A 21,147-nucleotide genomic window follows, 5' to 3' on the forward strand; every position below is an offset into this window, starting at 1 on the left:
GCCCTCTCTCAACTGCAGGACTGCTTCTCATCTACTGTATGGGATTTATTCTCCAGCCTCAACCTCCAGGAGTACACGGACACTGTACTCTCGTACATCAGGAACTGTGTTGATAATGTCACCGTCAACAAAAGGGTCAGGGTGTTTCCAAATCAAAACCCTGGATGAATAGCGAAGTGCAATCCCTCTAAAAAAGCCGCAACACTGCCTTCAAGTCAGGGGACAGGGCTGCGTACAGGCGGCCAGGGCAGACCTGAGTAGAGGCATCAGGAAAGCTAAGGCTGCCTATAGGAGGAGGATTGAAGATCACTTTGCTGACAACGACCCCAGAAAAATGTGGCAGGGGATCAATCACATTACCAACTACAGATGCAATAACCAGGCGACAGCTAGGACTGATGCCTCGCTGGCTGAGGATCTAAATCGTTTCTTCGCCCGCTTTGAGACGACCAGGCCCTCAGCTGTCACACCACTTCCACCCGCCCCCAGCACCGGCACACTAACACTTAGGGAGCATCAAGTGAGGTGTGTTCTAAGGTCAGTGAATCCCAGGAAGGCGGCAGGTCCTGATGGAATACATGGAAAGGTTCTCAGAGCATGTGCTGACGAACTGACCGGAGTCTTCACTAAAATCTTCAACCTTTCCTTGTCATTAAACACCGTCCCGCCCTGCCTCAAAACCTCCACCATCATCCCCATCGCCAAAAAGACAGCTGTGGACAGCCTAAATGACTACAGGCCTGTTGCACTTACGCCTGTAGTGATGAAGTGCTTTGAGAGACTGGTCTGTCAGCACATCAGGGCCAGTCTGCCTCCCACTTTGGACCCCCACCAATTTGCCTACAGGACTAATCGATCCACCGAGGACGCTATCACCATAGCGCTCCACACTGCGCTGAGTCACCTGGAGCACAGAGGAAGCTATGTGAGAATGCTCTTCCTGGACTTCAGCTCAGCATTTAATCATATCATCCCAGAGATCCTGGTCCAGAAACTGTCTCACCTGGGACTCTCCACCCCCATCTGCCTCTGGATCAAGGACTTCCTGACAAATAGACCACAGTCTGTCAGACTCGGCCCCCACCTGTCCAGCACCATCACACTCAGCACCGGGTCTCCACAAGGATGTGTTCTGAGTCCCCTCCTGTTTACGCTCTACACATCCGACTGCTCCCCTACCCATCTCTCAAACACCATCATAAAGTTTGCGGATGACACCACCGTGGTTGGACTTGTCTCAAGGGGGGATGAGTCGGACTACAGAGATGAGGTCAACAGACTGACTGAGTGGTGTTCAGTTAATAACCTCCAACTGAACACCACAAAAACTAAAGAACTCATCTTGGACTTCAGGAAGGGCAGAGCAGACCCGGCCCCTCTTTACATTCACGGGAGCTGTGTGGAGAGGGTACACTCCATGAGGTTTCTGGGCGTGCAGATCTCTGATGATCTCTCCTGGTCTGCAAATACCACGGCGGTGGTAAAAAAGGCCCAGCAGCGTCTCCACTTTCTGAGAGTGCTCAGGAGGAACAACCTGGAGGAGAGGCTGCTGGTGACATTCTACAGAGCCACCATAGAGAGCATCCTAACGTACAGCATAACAACATGGTATGCAGGGTGCTCAGCTGCAGACAGGAAAGTACTGCAGAGGGTCATCAACACAGCCCAGAAGATCACTGGCTGCTCTCTGCCCAGCCTGGAGGTCATTGCAAACTCTCGGTACCTCAGCAGAGCTGGCAATATCATCAAGGACCATTCTCACCCCAGCAATCAACTGTTTGAACTATTACCGTCAGGCCGACGGTACAGGTCACATAAAACCAGGACAAACAGATTCAGGGATAGCTTCTTTCCCAGAGCTATCACTGTAGTAAATAAGCACAAAAACAATTGAAACTGCTTAGCTACTCCATACTGTCACCGTCAATTATTATGCTGCTATTCTTACTGTCATTATATTAATGCTGCAATCCTGTATATATTGTACCTACTATTGTTTGTTTTATTGCACCTTTTATATTTTACATTTATATTTATTATTGTATTTTTGCACCAAGGGAGTGGCACTCCAATTTCGTTGTACCCTGTACAATGACAATAAAGGCTATTCTATTCTATTCTATTCTATTCTATTCTATTCTATTCTATTCTAACCGAATGTGTTGGTGCTGATCACGGGGCTCTGAGGGGGGAGCAGCAGGAGGACTCTGGATGCTGACGTCAGTGTATCTGTGGAAGCTCACACAGTGTCTCTGTCATTCAATATTGTGCTATATATTGTATCTATGCAAAGATGAACAGACTGTGTGTTCACTGGTCTCTGTGCTGCTGACTGCTTTGCTGCAGCTCTGATGTCATCATCACTCCCTCCTCCACCCTCAGCAGTCCCAGCATGCTGCTGTGGTGCACCCCACCCTCACTCTACACCTGAGCCATAGACCACACCCTCCACCTCAATATACACCACAGTTTTCTCTGCTATGGAAATGAGATCAGGAGGAAATCATTATTATTATTATTTAATAAATGCTCACATTAATGTGGGCTTATTTGTTTCATATTAGAAACATTAGTTGAGTGTTTTAGTATAAAATGGTGAAAGTCCTCTTTTGCTCCGCCCCTCACCTGTGGATGGACGGTGCTGTTACCGTGGTGACAGCTGTGATGTGTTTCAGTCCTGCCTGGTTATCACTGCAGGAATCTTTCACATTATTACAGGTAATAACTCTGATTTTTCTGTGTATTATGAACTAAATGTATCCTGATACACACAGAGATGGATGAGCAGAGGTCACATGATGAAAGAACAAACATGGAGTCTTTGATTTATTTAGATATTTATTGATGAATGCAAACAAACCCTGACACTGAACCATCGTCCAGCAGAACAAACCTGATCACATGACCTGCTGACCCAAACAGTGAAAAGCTCCATGGCAACAACAACAAACAGCCTCACATATGTTAACAGAGGCTGTTAGAAGCACAGAGTCTTTACAGTCTTTCTCCTGTTTGTACACAGATCTCTGCACATCTTCATCACAGTTACTCACAGACGTGCAGAGTGTGTGGATATCAAAGCTAAGTTTCCACCATGTTTGTAGTCTGTACTGGGACTCATGGAGCATCTCTCTATGAGCACTCAGTGCTTTAAACAGTGAGTCCCAGTTTAACCAGCAGCCTTCACACCACACATCACACAGACATGGAAACTTCAAACCCTCAGACTGAAGTCACTGGCAGTCTCTGGCACCAGCGACTGCGCTAACAAACACACAGCAAACAGTGAAGGTTTGGTAGAGAAAGCTGGTTGGGTAATACCAAGTATGCGGCAAAGGAGGCGGGGTTACATTACTAGATGATTAAACATGCAACTATTTTGCTGATAATAATTGAAACGATTAAAGAAAATCAAGATAATTCATAATTTTATAAACTGGAATGATGAAATTATATTAGCTGGATCTGATTATTGGGGGGTCATGGCCCCCGTAACCCCCCTGGAAATGACGCGCCTGGTCCTGAGGTCAAATCCACCATCTTTGTTTCAGTGCTTCATGTTCTCCCGTGTTTGTGTGCGTCCTCTCCGGTACTCCGGCTTCCTCCCACAGTCCAAACACATGCAGTTAGTGGGGTCAGGTTAACTGTGAGTGGTTGTGTCTCTGTGTTATTCCACCTTAATCAATGACTTCCTGTTAGCATTAAGTGCTTCTGTAGGACTGATGTCATTTTCATGGTTGGATCATTTAAATGAAGCTGGACTCAGATGCAGTAAATAAGTTGATTGATCATTAATGAATAAAGCTGGTCAAATCCATCACGTGGACACATGTGATTGGGTAGTATTGATCCCAATGCTGGTATTAGTCCTGGATCAATAACACTGGATGGATGCGTTCAGCATGGAGCCCCTGAGCTGTGTTACAGACAAACATGAAACTGACAGGTCTGTGTCATTCACAGTCTGTAACACTTCTAAACAACAGAGGCTGACCCAAGTGCCTCAGAGCCAGGCACGCTCACATCACAGCTCTCTAAAGAAGTTTCAAAATAAGAGCTGAAAGCTGTGTTTGCTTGTGTTAGCTTATTATTGTGGAGACTAACATTCAGTGATCATGTGTTCAGACTCATAATGATTACTCTCATAAATCCTGATCTTTGTATTTACTGTGTGTTGGATCAATAACTGAGATTCATCGTATCACACAGCTGTGCTGCTGCTGCTGGTGATGTCAGCACATCTGGAACAATACGAGGTATCTGCTACCAGACTGAGCAGGACGTGAGACCTGTGGACTGTTTAAAGCTGTCCCTCCACAGGTCACTCAGACCTGATCCACACCTCAGTGAGATTCTCTGACTTCCTCAGTAGAGACAGAAACCATTCAGATCTGGGACGATCAGCTGACTGATGATGTCACACAGACTGTGTTTTTCAGGAACAGTGATTCTGATGTGAGCCTGCTAGCTGACAGCAGACCTGATGAAACCACATGTTGACATCTGTGAGGACAGACTGGACTCTTTGACTGCACCTTGGTTCTCCTCAGAGGTCTGTACAGGAGCATGTCCACCCCACTGAAGATCTCAGTCACTGTGAAACATAGAAAGCTGCTTGTGTGGCCTCTGCCTCACATGTAGATGCAGCTACAGGTTTCTCTGTCAGTCAGACTGAAACAGTGTCCTGATGCTGCATCATTCAGCTCTGTGCCCCAGTCAGCATCACTGTGTCTACCAGTGTCAGTGTTTCTTTTCCTGTAACACTCAGCACAGGCTCAGCTGGTATCCAGTGTTGGACTTTCAGCTGCTGTGATAGATCCTCTAACATAGATCAGCTCTGCTACATGTTGTTAGATCAGTGCAGCTGCCTGTCATGTCCTGATGTTTCTCTGGGTCAGCAGCTTCTCCATCAGAGGTTCACATGGAGCTGATCCAGTATCTCCAGTAACTGTGTTCTGTGCCTCACTGGTTCATCCTTCTGTCTGTGTGACGTCAGTCAGATGTTAAACTCTGTAATCTTCACTGTGTCACAGAGTTCAGTGAGTCCCGTTATTCACAGGATCAATCAGATCATCAGAGAACAGCTGATCAGCAATCAGTGGTGCCAACAGCGCCTCCTGTGGTGAGAGGATGCAATAATGCAATGTAGCAATTTTACACTGAACACTTCCAGTCATGGAAACTGTCTGTTGGATCTGTGTGACGTTGCTTTCTTGTGTTGCTTTCTTGGTTAGAGTTCCTCACAAATGTCCAGATTATTCTTCTAATGAGGCGTCGACCATGTTTTCAGTTCTTTGGAAGAAAACATCGCCCTTTGCCATCCTTACTTTTCTTTGACTTCTTCAAATGCAGCTGAACTCCAGCTGGTATTTTATTGGACTCTGCAGCTGTTTCTGGTCATCAGTTCATTCCTGCAAACCTCTGAACCTGAACAACAATGATGCTGCATTGCTGGCTGATCCCAAAAGGTTGATTCTGTTCATCTGGACGTTTTCAGAAACGTTTGCTCACTGATCAGGTGACTTCTTCAGTCTCAGCTGACTGCAGCTTTACAACCTTACAAACAGCACATTTGCACAATGACTGAAACCAGCAGCACCTGATATATATGATACTAATATAATACATATACATATATAATCCATACTAATGATGAAGGAACTGAGCTCACAGTGTTCATTCAGTGAACTACTCAGTTTATTTTGGCCTCAGAAATGCTCACTCTGTTTGTACATCACTGTGAGCAATAGACTCATTCTGCTGTGTGGACAGGAACACATGTGACATCACTTCCTGTTTGTTTGTGACTGAAGAGGAAGAAGTTTACAAGGAATCATTTAGAAGAGTTTCAAACATCAACTGATTGAATCCATGAATGTGAAAACGTGTTTGTGAGTGAAAGAGACAGACATGTACAGACTGAACTATCTGTTCAACAGTCAGAGTGTTTCTCTAACAGGAGACACTCTTTACACTCAGCACAGGGACACTGAGGCACCAGGAGGGACCCAAAACCCAGGATAAAGAGTTTGCGTGAATGTGGTGTTGAAGGTGTGGAGGTGGATCAGAGTGTCAGAGGAGACTCTGTAGAAGGACAGAGTGCCAGCAGGACAGTCCACATACACTGCTGCTCTGTTAGAGACAGAGGAGGAGGAGGAGGAGGAGGAGGAGGAGATGGATGTTTGTCTCTTATTGTGCCAGACATGACGAGGACCATCATCAGAGCAGCTCAGTCTCCAGGACTGATCATTGTATCCAAACCTACAGTCATAACTGTCTCCTTTCCTTCTGATGCTTCTGCAACTCACTGATATACAAACGATTCCTCTCCACTCGACCTCCCAGCAACAGCGACCAGTCAGACCATTTCTACACAGCAGCTGATGAACATCAAATCTGTCTGGGTGATCAGGATATGACTGAACCTCCTTCACACATGTCACCTTCCTGTTGTTGTCAGACAGTTGGAGCTTTGTGTTCACTGTGTTTGTGTCGATTGTGAGTTGACAGGAATCTGATGGAGAGAACAAACACAATCCAGCTGCAGTTATTGATCCATCATCTGTTCATTGATTGACACTTTGATGATGACTCCTGACATGATGAAGATGGTTGAATGTGTGCTGCTTTGTTTTCATGAATCCCATTAAAAACACACTTACACTTCCTCAGACCTGGTGTCAACCATCGGACTCCAGCAGGCTCCACCCTGAAAGGAGGAGGGGTCAGAGCAGCACAGTCAGCATGCACACATGGACATTACATGGCTCTCACACACACACTGTTACACACTGAGCTCAAAGCTCGGCTCCACTGTTTGATTCAAAGAAATCTACATTTATTTATCAGCACATTTAAAAACAGGTTGAGCCAAAGTGCTGCACAGAGTAGAGATAAAATAGGAAACATACACAGTAATTACTATAAAGACTCGTCAGAATTGAAAGCTACAGAGTACAAATGTGTTTCCAACCGGGTTTTAAACATGTCGAGTGTTGGTGACGACCTGATGTGAAGGGCGACTGTTCCAGAGTTTGGCTGCAGCCATCGATAAAGCTCACCTCTGTTTTTACAGCTAGTTCTGGTCAGAAGCTACTTATCTGCAGACCTGAGGGCTCTGCTTGGATTATTTTTGTTAAAGAGAGATAAGATGGAGCTAATCCATTCAGAGATTTAAAGACAAACAACAAGATCTGGAAGTGGATTCTACGACGTACTGGTAACCAGTGGAAAAAGCTGGAAAAAGCTGGTGATGGGTCGTCTAGCACAGAGCCACCGCTGGAACCAGACAATTCATGAGGGAGAGAACTGTGACAGCGCCGTTCCTTCACTTGACCTCAGTCGCTCTCGTCTGCTCCCTCGTAACACTGCTCTTTATTGAGGTTACATGAATATGCATAAATATGACGTCTTACACAGGTATGAACAAAGAGTACCAGTCTGTGCATAGTGTAGGTGTGTGTGTGTGTGTGTGTGTGTGTGTTCCAGATGTGACCCTGTGACCCCAAAGCTGGTGCTAAGAGTCCAGCGGTCCCCCTAACAAAGGGCTCTTATACTTAACCAGACACAGAGTAGGTGTCCTCCTATACCATAAATGAGTAAGAGAAGGTACGACCTCTCTCATTAACCCAAGTGGTGTGTGCATGCCAGAGCACTCTGGAAGGCACACAGAGTCTTTACAGACTACCAAGGATCAAACCTCTATCATTATGCAATCTATTATAAAACTCTCAGCATATATGAGTAAATATTTCTAAGCATAAATGACAATCAACAATATAAACCTTACAGCTGGTTTTAATAACAGAATTTATTTGTTTCTCAAATGAGAAAGAGCTATCGAGAAACACTCCTAAATCTTTAGTTCTGAACTTTTCCAGTGGGCCAAGGTCAACATTATCTGCTAATGCTAAATAGGCTGTCGTTATTGACTAATGCTAATTTGATGCTAATTTTAAGGCAAATACGCATTAGAACCTAATGCTCATATCGTTTTCCTTTGCTTTATAACAATGTGAGCAGCTACTGCTAAATAGACTGCTGTTATTAGCTAATGCTAATTTAATGCGAGTTAGCATCATTTGCATTATAACGATGTGAGGACTTATGCTAAGTAGGCTAGCTAATGCTAATTTGACGCGACTTAGCATCATCCGTTAATGCTAACTCTTTTCCCTTGCATTATAACAATGTGAGCAGCTAATGCTAAGAAGGCTGCTGTTATTAGCTAATGCTAATTTGATGCGAGTTAGCATTACCCGATAATGCTAACACTTTTCCCTTCCCTTTTAACAATGTTTGCAGCTAGTGCTAATTTGACGTGAATTAGCATTTTATTAGTGAGGAGTTAATGCTAAGTAGACTGCGATTAGAAGCTAATGCTAATTTTAGGTGAATAGGAATTGGCAGCTAATGCTAATACCATATTTTCTTGCTTTATAACAATGCGAACAGCTAATGCTAAGAAGGATGCCATTGTCAATAATGATAATTTGATGTGTGCTAGCATTATCTGCTACTGCTAGCAATGTTTTATCTTACTTTTTATTACTTTTTAACAATATCAGCCGCTAATGCTAAGTAGGTATACTATTTTTCCTTCCATTTTAACAATGTAATGTGTGTTACTGTTAATAACTATTGCTAATTTGATGTGAATTAGCATTATCAAATAATGCTAACTATTTTCCTTTGCATAACGATGTGCGGACTTATGCTAAGTAGGCTGCCATTACTAGCTAATGTTGATTTGATGCGACTTAGCATCATCCGTTAATGCTAACTCTTTTCACTTGCATTATAACAATGTGAGCAGCTAATGCTAAGTAGGTTGCCGTTATTAGCTAATGCTAATTCATCAGCTAATAGTGAGGAGTTAATGCTAATGCTAACAATGTTTTTTTCTTACATTTTAACAATAGGATTAGCTAATGCTTATACTATTTTTCCTTCCATTTTAACAATGTGATGTGTGTTACCGTTAATAACTATTGCTAATTTGATGTGAATTAGCATTATCAAATAATGCTAACTATTTTCCTTTGCATAACGATGTGAGGACTTATGCTAAGTAGGCTGCCATTGCTAGCTAATGTTGATTTGACGCAACTTAGCATCATCCGTTAATGCTAACTCTTTTCCCTTGCATTATAACAATGTGAGCAGCTAATGCTAAGAAGGCTGCTGTTATTAGCTAGTGCTAATTTGATGCGAGTTAGCATTACGCGATAATGCTAACACTTTTCCCTTCCCTTTTAATAATGTTTGCAGCTCGTGCTAGGTAGGCTGATGCTAGCAGCTAATGCTAATTTTAGGTTAAGAGGAATTGGCAGCTAATGCTAGTACCATATTTTCTTGCTTTATAACAATGTGACCAGCTAATGCTAAGTAAGTTGCTGTTATTACTTAATGCTAATTTATCCGCTAATGCTAACAATGTTTTTTCTTATATTTTAACAATATGAGTAGCTAATGCTTATATTATTTTTCTTTCCATTTTAACAATGTGATGTGTGTTACCGTTAATAACTATTGCTAATTTGATGTGAATTAGCATTATCAATAATGCTAACTATTTTCCTTTGCATTATAACGATGTGAGGCTTTAAATCAATATCAGGAGTTGATGCTAGGTACGTAGCCATTATTCGCTAGTGCTAATTTAGGTGGATTAGCATTATACAGTAATGCTAACAATGTTTTTGCCAACTCTTTTCCCTTGCATTATAACACTATGAGCAGTTAATGCTAAGAAGGCTGCCATTATTAGGTAATGCTAATTTGATGGTTGTTAGCATTATCCGCTACTGCTAGCAATGTTTTATCTTATTTTTATTACATTTTAACAATAGCAGCAGCTAATGCTAACACTACTTTTATTTCAGTTAAGCCTATTTAGCATTAATGAACTTCATTTATCATTAAGAATTTAGTGGCTAATGCTAATTTTAGGTGAATAAGCAACTAATGCTAATACCATATTCTTTTGATTTCCCAACAATGTGAGCAGCTAATGCTAAGCAGTTTGCCGTTATTAGCTAATGCTAATTTATCCACTAATGTTAACAATGTTTTTTCTTATATTTTAACAATATGAGTAGCTAATGCTTATATTATTTTTCTTTCCATTTTAACAATGTGATGTGTGTTACCGTTAATAACTATTGCTAATTTGATGTAAATTAGCATTATCAAATAATGCTAACTATTTTCCTTTGCATAACGATGTGAGGAGTTTATGCTAAGTAGGCTGCCATTACTAGCTAATGCTAATTTGACGTGAATTAATCAGCCGTTACTAACTCTAATGTAATGCTAACTCTTTTCCCTTGCATTATAACAATGTGAGCAGCTAATGCTACGAAGGATGCTGTTATTAGCTAATACTAATTTGAGCTGAATTAGCATTATCCGCTTATGCTAACAATGTTTTTTCTTACTTTTTAACAATACGCCATTAGTAGCTAATTCTACTTTGAGATGAAAAACCATTAACAGCTAATGTTCATACTATTTGCTTTGTAAGAATGACAGAATGTAATGATACAAAGTCTACCGTTATTAACTAATGCTAATTTGATGTGAATTAGCATTATCCGATAATATATTCCCCTGCATTATAACGATGTCAGGAGTTAATGCTAAGTAGGCTGCCATTAGGGGCTAACTAATTAGGGGTGAATAATTATTTTCAGCTAATGCTAATACCCTTTTCTCTTTCCTTATAACAATATGAGCAGCTAATGCTAATTTGATGTAAATTAGCATTATATTAGGGAGGCGTTAATGCTAAGTAGGCTGCCATTAGCAGCTAAAGGTAATTTGAGGTGAATAAGCACTAGTAGCTAATGCTAATACCCTTTTCTCTTGTATTAATTAATTAATTAATGATGTGACCTTAATGCTAAATAGGCTGCCATGAGTGACTCTTTTCCCTTGCATTATAATAAGATGTGAAGAGTTCATGTTAAGTAGGCTCCCATTAGCAGCTACAGCTAATTTGAGGTGATACGCTAATACCCTTTTCTCTTGTTCTCAAACAACAGAATGAGAATGAAATATTGATTCTAACAGGGCCCATAAACAGCATTAGCTTAGCAGCATTAGCTTATCATAGTTTCCATCATGGTCACACAAATTCTTAGCAGAGCAAAGTGGCCTACTTAGCAATAGCTGCTCAAGTTGTAGAAAGCAAGGCAAAACAGTATTAGCATTAGCTGCTAAATGTGCACTTGAGAACAAATTTATTGTAAATTCAACTGTGAATGTAGAGTTTAAGCTTCCATTTCCAAATGTTAGCTGCTCCTGTCTGCGTCTTTGTCACACACACAGAGTGAAATGATTCACAGCCTTGTTTCATCCTTCTGTTACTGTGGACATACAGCATGGGAAACATACACATGGCTGACACTTTATTAGGTACACAGTGGCATCTAGCGTGTCTGTCCCTGAAAATATTCCTGCATGTGTGATTGTTCGTGTCTCATCTGCAGGAAACAAACAAGGAGTGAAGGACACAGGAAATGTTTCCAGCTCTTCCTCCTCAATCAGACCTTCTCTCCATACCTGAGAGTGTCCAGTCTCCAGCCTGGATCCTTCAGTCCAGCCGACAGCAGCTTCATTCCTGAGTCTCCTGGATGATTGTAGCTCAGGTCCAGCTCTCTCAGATGGGAGGGGTTGGAGCTCAGAGCTGAGGCCAGAGAAGTACAGCCTTTCTCTGTGATCAGACAGCCTGACAGACTGCACACACACAAAACATCTGAAGCTGTTTAACAGAGTAAGTTAACAACCTCCAATATTAGAGAGAAAGCCCCAAACATCAGACAATCCACTGTGAGCAGCACTTGGTGATGGTGGGAAGGAAGAACTCCCTTTGACACAAAGATCCTCCCAGTGAAAACAGGCTCCAGGAGGAGCATCTACCATGACTGGTTGCAGGGTGAGGGGAAAGAGAAGAGATGAGCTCAGAGAGACAAGAACAAAACACAAACTAAGGAGAGAGAAGACAAAAGTTAAGGACATGCAGTAGTGACATATAAAAGCATCAGGAGTGAAAAGAGGAGAGTGGAGAAGAAAGCAGAGCATCATGGGAAGTCCATCAACAGCCTGAGCCTATAGCAGCATAACTAAGGGATGGTTCAGGGTCACCTGATCCAGCTCGAACTATAAGCTTTATCAAAAAGGAAAGTTTGAAGCTGATCTTCAAAGTAGAGAGGGTGTCTGTCTCCTGAACTCAAACTGGGAGCTGCTTCCACACCCAGTCCAACATAGCCAGGCTTTCTTTGCTGCTTTGACAAAACCTCAAATCCCAGTCAGAGATGATGAGTATCATCACAGTGATGATCATTTCTCTGTTAACCCAGGCTTTCTGCTTCAGGATCTGTGCACGCTCACAGAACAAGGAGACCTTTAAACATCATTTCATTAAATGGATGGACTGAGCTCGGCCTACAGATGAACTGGTGCCAGAGATCATAAAGAACATCAAACAGTCAAATTCAACACTTTTAATGGAAATATGAGATTAATGCTGCAGACAATCATGAACCTGCTGAATTCATGAACATCAAGAATGCAGCGAGTGGTAAAATAAAGATTTGACCTCAGTGTTACTGTCTATTCCTAACATATTCCTAACATGATAGCTGCACTTTAGAGCTCTAAAACTGGAACTGACACATATTTAACTCTACATGTTACTCAGTACATTCAGTTCTGACACTCGCCCACAGTCCAACAAAGGAAACATGGAGATCACATCAGTTTGTCACCAAAGTCCAATTTGGAAGAAGAACACATGAGCTGTAGAAAAAGGAGAGACTACGAAAAGCCACGGCGCTACAACGTGCACCAGCTGTTGGTCTCTCAGGAGACTACTGGGCGTGGCAGTAGTAGAAGTATACTACAGTACTCTGATCACTGATAGGATAGTAGGGGTGGGTTTTAATAATCGATTTATCGATTAAAATCGATTCTAGCTTGGATAACGTGAAATCGATTCATTAAAATCCTGAATCGATTTTTTAATATAAATTAATTTTGCATGAAACACCAGAATCTCAGGTGAAACCTCACAAAATTTCAACAACCACCAAACAGCTAAGACAGTAAATGAGAGCAGTACACGGATTCTGCACAAAGACGTAAACACACAGCGCGGATCCGCGGATCAGAATCAGTGAGATGTCGCCTTTCTCACCTGACGGCACGGACACGGTCGGGGCTGAAAGCCGACAGCTCGCTGATTCTGATGTTTCGACGCCCTTTTTGCGCTGATTCTAAAGCTGTTAGTTTGATCTCTCTCCAAACAATATTGACCGAACCAGCAGAAAAAGAAGATCCAAACTACGCTTCACATAAACATCGTCATGAAATCACTCTGACTTTTACTGTTTTGCTTCCACCACGATAAAATCACACTTCATGCACAGCTCTCTCTCTCTCTCTCTCTCTCTCTGTACTTCAAGAACAGTTTCCCGTCTAAAAATCTGTTTTCTTCTGAATCTGATCTGAATTATAATATTTCTGACTGTCAAAATTTCCCAGATTCAAATCGAAACAAATTGAATCGAATCGATTTGGGACCTTGTGAATCGGAAACGAATCGATTCTAGAAATCATTGACGATACCCAGCCCTATAGGATAGATTTATGTAGATATACAACTTTGTGCTTAACATTACTGCATTATAGTACTGTGATCTTTGTCCTTATATATGGTTATATTAGCTATACTGATGTATGCATATAACTGGATATGTAACTTATCTATTCATCATATTTGTCATGTATTTGCATTGTGTACTTCCTTTTTGTAAGAAACCACACACGTGATCACAGCCACAAAAATCAATCAGTGAAAGAATAAAGTGCCTCAAACCGAACCTTAAGCTCCTTATTCCACACGCTGCAATCATTTGGCCTTCAGTGGTGTTCTGGCTGACACACCGGAGTGACACTGGAGTGCTAAAGAGTGAATCGGACACACCAGTGTCATCCCTGATATCTCCACTACATTTAATCATCCTTCAGCCTGTGGCTGCAGTTAGCTGGTCTGCTAGTTAGCCGGTGTGCTAGTTAGCCGCTGTGCTATTTAGCTGGTGTGCTAGTTAGCCAGTTTGCTAGTCAGCTGGTGTGCTAGTTAGCTGGTGTGCTAGTTAGCCGGTTCGCTAGTCAGCTGGTCTGCTAGTCAGCTGGTGTGCTAGTTAGCCAGTGTGCTAGTTAGCCGGTTCGCTAGTCAGCTGGTCTGCTACTTAGCTGGTTTGCTAGATAGCCGGTGTACTAGTTAGCTGGTTTGCTAGTTAGCTGGGATCTAACTTACTAGAACATTTGATGCTAAACTGTCTAAACTGTGTGAGCAGCTTTCTTGGCTGCTCTGTGTTACTCTCTATCCTTTATTTAACTCAGTCCTCTCAGTTTTTTTCCTTCTTACAAACTAGAAAACCTTCTTTTTCAGCTTCTCCACACTTGAGCTGTGGCTAAGTTACCAGGCATGCAGGCCCGGTGTGTCTCACTCAACAGTTACACTCGTCACCCAGACTAACAACACTCCACATGTTCACCACTAGGAGGTGGTAAAAGACCACATAAAGTGAGATTATCACTAAATGCTGTGTCTGACGGTGACTTGGGTTTTTACTAACTGGCTACATGAGCAGGATTAGCTGCAGTTCTATCTTTGTAAAAGAGACTCAGCATTAGAACCAAACAGAAACATTTCTACTTTTTCTGCAGCACCAGCTGAATGCATGGAGCCTAAACTCCAGTGACAATGAGACACATACAGTGTGACTGCTGTGACTTTACAGCTGGGCCTCATTCACTGACATTAATCAGATATGACTGAATCTATATCACACTTAAAGCTTTCTGTAAATGAAAGAATCAGTGAAAACACAAACTCTGAACATAACCTGATCCAGACCAGGTTATAGGTTCAGCATCAGTAACCACGGTGATGTAGCCAGGTAGACACCGAGCTAGGACAGAGACAGACAAATATTTATGCTCACAATCACTCCAGTTAACCCAGCATGCATGTTTTTGGACTGTGGGAGGAAGCAGAGAACCTGAAGACAACCTACACAGGCCACTGTATCACCCTTATTTACAGAATTATAATTTAATTAGGTGATAAAGTAAAGAAAATAAAAAGAAAATAAATATTTTAATAAAAGAATATTCATAAATGAACTATTATTCAAGTAAGTAAGTAAAATATATTTATATAGCACATAATCTCGTTTGTATAGAAATGTCTGCAGCTGCTTTTTCAAAGAGTCAGTGGAGTCTAGACAGCATAAAGACAACAGCAGGGAGTTCCATAGCCTCGGTGCCTGAAAAGCTCGATCCCCACGTGTGTCGAACTGAGTCCGTGGGACCAACAGTGACCTCTGACCTAAAGACCTAAGTACTCGGGATGAAGCACGAGGTTTCAACAGGTCAGAGATGCACTGAGCTTCACCATGTACAGCTCTAAAAGTTATGACTAAAATGTTAAAATGAACCCTAAAATTCAGTGGCAACCAATGAAGAGAAGCCAAAACTGGAGTAATGTGTGACCTCTTGTTTGTGCCAGTTAAAAGTCTCGCTGCAGCACTCTGTACAGTGTGAAGCTCCAGAGCTGATTTGTTGAGACAAGTAAAAAGACCATTACAATAATCCAAGTGAGAAGAGGTAGAAGCATGAAGAATCATCTCAAGTTCTGCCTTTGACACCAGTCTGAGTTCAAACATGTTTAATAAATCATTAACTTGAAATCTAAATATAAATGGTGAATTTTAATAATAATGGGTTGCATTTATACAGCGCTTTTCGGGGCCCTCAAAGCACTTTACAATGCCACTATTCATTCACTCTCACATTCACACACTGGTGGAGGCAAGCTACAGTTGTAGCCACAGCTGCCCTGGGGCAGACTGACAGAGGCGAGGCTGCCATATCGCGCCATCACTAAAAACTAAAACCCTGAAGTTTTATGTTGATATAAAATGGATGCAGGATCTGTAATTTTGGAGTGATACATTGAAGAATAGAGTATTGGCTACTTAAAAAAATGTGTTCAAAAGTAAATAAAAATTTTAAATCTTGTCAAGTCTGTAGACAAAAATAAAGATAAAGTTCATGTTGTAATACATTTTTTAAAAATCTGAATAATTCAGTTCGTCCTCCAACGTTACCTAAAGCTCTGCAACTTTGGCTTCTCTTTTATCTTGATGAACTTAATTAAAAATCGTAATATAATTAATTAATTAAAATTAATTAAAAACATTAAAAGTTAAGTCCAGGGTATAAATATTAGGTATCTGCTGTTAGATCCAGTGAAATAAGTTAGAAATATTAAACCAAAGAGATGTTCATTCATTAGAGCTCAGACTTTACTTGTACTGCAGAGCTGAGGCTAGAGACACTTTACTTAATAAAATGTGAATACATTCTAAAAACTGGTTTAAAATGTTTCTCTCCCGCCGTCATCCTGAAACCTCCCCCTCTTCCTAAACAACCAAATGTCATGTTGCTATATCATTTTTTTGATTGGTCGACATGGTGCATTTTTCCACCAACAGGAAAGGGATGATTTTAGGGTTCTTTGCTCATAAGCAGAGAGGTCTCGCTGCGCTGTCCTTAGACAGTAAAAGTGACAAAACTACTGAGGAAAAAACGCCACGTATATATTGTTTATCATGACTCTGGTTTTACGTGGCCTATCAACACAGTTTATAAACTGGTATATGTCACCTTGTTGCTTTGTCTTTAAGTGGTCATGTGATTGGCTTACCACGACTACTTTATTCTTCCTCAGTCAAACAGCAGCACTCATGTGATTGTTTTGCCTCCTTAGCTCCAGGTGTTGTGCCAAAAAGTGATCGTCTGCCAGAAAGTGATCGCCGTCCGCGGGAGTGCATGCAGCTGCTTAAAGCTGTAGCGCCCAGATTACTTACAGCTACTTCCTGCAGCTGATAGTAACACGACCGCACCAAATCCAATTCAGGATTTTGATTTTCACCACACTTCCACTGGATGCCCTGCTGCTCTCCTATTATGTGATTATCATCAACACAGAACTGGAGGATAAGACCGTGGTTCAGGGGGTTGGGAAGCTCATCTTGTAACCAGAAGGTTGCCGGTACAATCCCCAGCTCTGTCTGTCTTGGTCGTTGTGTCCTTGGAACACAGGACACTTCACCTACTGCCTACTGGTGTTGGCCAGTGGGGCCGATGGTGCTCAGTCTGTCCCAGGGCAGCTGTGGCTACAACTGTAGCTGCCTCCATCAGTGTGTGAATGAATAGTGGAATTGTAAAGCGCTTTGAGGGCCTTGAAAAGCGCTATATAAATGCATCCATTATTATTAAGAGCATCTTTAGGCCTGACTGTGCTCATCCTTGCGCCAACCTCTCCTTACCAAAGATAACAACTACATCAGTATTAGCTCAATAACAATTTCTGCAATTCAATTGTGGACATTCACTTTTAAACCTTGTGTAAAATGATAAAACCTAAAAGTCTGAGTATTATTCTTTGTAACTTCTTATCAGGGTTAGTAAGGAAGACATCTAGATGAGGTAGTTAGTAGTAGGTAGTTAGTACTGGGCGAGTCCACTCCCCCACATCAGCACCAGAACCCTGCATTATCTACAGGGTGAGACTGCCTGTTTTATCAAACTATGGCTATTACTACTGTGATCATTTGCAGCCCAGTGTGCTGCTCTCTCTGCTGGGATGAACCACTGGAGCTCACCCAGTCATCCCTTTCTTTCTCTCAAGAAGAAGTGAAATAAATATATTTATTATGATACGAGTCTAATATTCTTTAAATCAAACTGCAATGAATAAATGAAGCAAGAAGATTTGGTGGCTCCAAGTGTTGTAGAAGAAAAGATAAACATCTCATTTTGAGAAGTACTGTAAGTACTCTGAATAAAAAACAAACAGCAAACCAATCAGTAGTCACCAATATCCTCCTAATTTTATTCCTAAAGAAATCAAATATATATATTATGGGCCCAAAGGAGCCTAAATCTTTAAATTAGGCAGAACAATTGAAGTACGGGGCGATCGTGGCTCAAGAGTTGGGAGTTCGCCTTGTAATTGGAAGGTTGCCGGTTCGAGCCCCGGCTCGGACAGTCTCGGTCGTTGTGTCTTTGGGCAAGACACTTCACCCGTTGCCTACTGGTGGTGGTCAGAGGGCCCGGTGGCGCCAGTGTCCGTCAGCCTCGCCTCTGTCAGTGCGCCCCAGGGTGGCTGTGGCTACAACGTAGCTGCCATCACCAGTGTGTGAATGACTGGATGTGTAAAGAGCTTTGGGGTCCTTAGGGACTAGAAAGCGCTATACAAATACAGGCCATTTACCATTTATTTTTTTAAATAAACAAAGACATGACTATAGCAACTTTTGAAAGTAATTCAGAGTCCAATTATCCACTCAAATGTAAATAAAAGTTCACTTGACAGCTGTATAAAGGTTACCTGTCACATTTCAAATGATCATCTGTGGAAAGGTTTGAATCCTGACCTGAGAGTTTCCACTGCACACTGTGAGCTCTTTAGTCCAGCAGACAGAAGCTTCACTCCTGAATCCTGCAGGTCAGAGTTACTCAGGTCCAGCTCTCTCAGACTGGAGGACTGGGAGCTGAGAACTGAGCACAGAGCTTCACAGCTTCTCTCTGACAGGTTACAGCCACTCAGTCTGAAAAATAAAAGACAGTCTATAAAACAAATACTCATGTAGAGTTTGTTAACACATTTCACAACATTAAATGTTGACTTTCTATTTTTAAAGGAAACATTAACATACTAAGAAACAACATCATATGTTTGAACTTTAATTAATAATTCTAAAAACTGTTTTCTGATCTGACCTCAGAGTATTTAGTTTACAGTTTAAACTTTGTAGTCCAGCAGACAGAAGCTTCACTCCTGAATCCTGCAGCTTTCTGATACTCAGGTCCAGCTCTGTCAGACTAGAGGACTGTGAGCTGAGAACTGAGGACAGAGCTTCACAGTTTTCCTCTGAGAGTTCACAGATGTTAAGTCTGAAGATAAAAACATGAATAAAGATAATTGTTAATGTTTAATGAGGGTGCAATAGCTTATTGTCTTGTGCTGAGCAGGTTAGTATAAGTTCACTTTAACTTAGAAATGAATAAAAATGCTATGAAACAAGGATAACTGGATAAAGTTTACCTTTACTGGTTAAATTGTTGATTATTTTTGTCAGTTGATATCAACAAAAATAAACATCAAACATATAAACAAACAGAACTAAACAGAACACAAATTGATCTGACCTCAGAATATTCAGTTTGGCGTGTGGACTCTCCACTGCAGCAGACAGAAGCTTTACTGCTGAAGCCTTCAGGCTGTTGGTACTCAGGTCCAGCTCTCTTAGACTACAGGACTGGGAGCTGACCACTGACAACAAATTTCCACAGCCTTCCTCTGAGACGTTACAGCTGCTCAGTCTGAGAGAGAAAGGAAAAAACAAAACAAAAAACAATATATGTGATCAAATGACATTTGTTTATATGTTTTTTTTTACTGCAGTGTTTTTTTTTTTTTAAACCTATGAGACTATGAGTGCTACCAGTCCAGTGCCCACTATTGGTACCTTGATGGTACCATGCTCAGGGGAACCTCAGAGTAGCTGTTCGGTGGATTCGACCCCCGACCTTACGATCATGGGGCGACCACTCTACCTACCTACTGAGCTAATAATTCTGTGTACACTATCATATAATATTAACTAAAACAATTATTTTAGAAAATTTTACTAATTCAGTAATTGTTATGCTAATTACCTGCGTACTGTGAGTAACACTGGATTTTAAACACTAGCTGTATAAAACTCTTCCTGTTAATGGTGTGTATAAAGGATATGAGCTGAAACACAGACTTCATGGAGAATGTTTGCTGTCAGGAAATATCAAAGACAAAGCAGAGATCCATCCAGTCTCTTCCACCAAGCCCACAGAGGGACAGACAACCACTCTCACTCACACCTGCATGAAGTTTAGATCACCAGGTAATCTAACTGCGTGTCTGTGGACAGTGGGAGGAAACTGTAGTGGACCCAGAGAGAACCCACTGTAATTCTGTGGGAACACTGGTTTTGGCAGCCTTACAGTTCGATATGAATACTGTCAAGAAACAGGACCTGAGTGGATATTTCAATGATGAAGCCTGAGTTTTTCCCTCCATACTGGATGAAAACAGGACAGTGACAACAGAGATTTATAATAAAGAGAGTGTGCACTGAAAGTGAGACAAAAAACAAACTGCTGGAGTTGTTGACGTGAACAAGCTGAGGATAATAAATCTGTCAGAGGCGCTGAAGGATCAGAGCTCATGTTCTTATTGGCTGGGTGTGGATTGTACTTTGATAAGAGTTACAGACAAAAATGTGTCCGACATGCTGACACGTCCTGCTGGACTGAAAAAATATTTACTGAGTGACTGATGATTATTTAATTCACTATTTTTATGTTTTTTACCTGTTCTTTAAACTCAGAATTTCTGATTTATTTCCCATAGTTTTAAGATTTTTATCGATTATAAGATGTTAAGCGATGAGTTCATGTTTTACTCACAGAGCTTTGTTGGAGGCTTTGACCACTGGCAGCATTCTCAGAAGAGCCTCCTCTGAAGCAGAGTATTTCTTGAAGTCAAACTCATCCAGATCTTCTTCTGAGGACAGTAAGATGAAGGTCAGAGCTGAGCACTGAGCAGGAGACAGTTTACCTGTGATGAGACTTCCTGAAGTCCTGTGCTGTTGGATCTCCTCCACTAGAGAACGATCATTCAGTTCATTCAGACAGTGGATCAGATTGATGCTTTTCTCTGCAGACAGATTCTCACTGAGCTTATTCTTGATGTACTGGACTATTTCCTGATTGGTCTGTGAGCTACTTCCTGTCTGTGTCAGCAGACCTCGTAGGAGAGTCTGATTGGTCTGCAGTGAAAGACCCAGGAGGAAGCGGAGGAACAAGTCCAGGTGTCCATTTGGACTCTGTAAGGCCTTGTTCACAGCAGTTATGTATAAGTCTGTCTCTGCATATTCTTCCGTTTCAGATTCATCGGATGTTGTGTGTTGTTCTTCCAGCAGATTGAGTCCAGAGTTGATGAAGGTCAGATGGACATGAAGAGCAGCC

The 21,147-nt window shown here is 41.7% G+C and overlaps 1 protein-coding gene across 1 annotated transcript; it reads right to left on the minus strand.

The window, feature by feature from the left end:
- Nucleotides 1–18,806: 18,806 nt before the first annotated feature.
- LOC120438794 (NACHT, LRR and PYD domains-containing protein 12-like) lies at nt 18,807–20,891 on the minus strand. Its single transcript, XM_039609227.1, has 3 exons — nt 20,587–20,891; nt 19,288–19,461; nt 18,807–19,032 (listed from the first exon to the last, which is right to left on the minus strand). The coding sequence occupies exons 1-3, from the start codon at nt 20,619–20,621 to the stop codon at nt 18,822–18,824; spliced, it is 420 nt and encodes a 139-aa protein (XP_039465161.1). The 5' UTR covers nt 20,622–20,891; the 3' UTR covers nt 18,807–18,821.
- Nucleotides 20,892–21,147: the final 256 nt, after the last annotated feature.

Source organism: Oreochromis aureus, linkage group 3 (assembly GCF_013358895.1).
Source record: "Oreochromis aureus strain Israel breed Guangdong linkage group 3, ZZ_aureus, whole genome shotgun sequence".
NCBI classification, from domain to species: domain Eukaryota; kingdom Metazoa; phylum Chordata; class Actinopteri; order Cichliformes; family Cichlidae; genus Oreochromis; species Oreochromis aureus.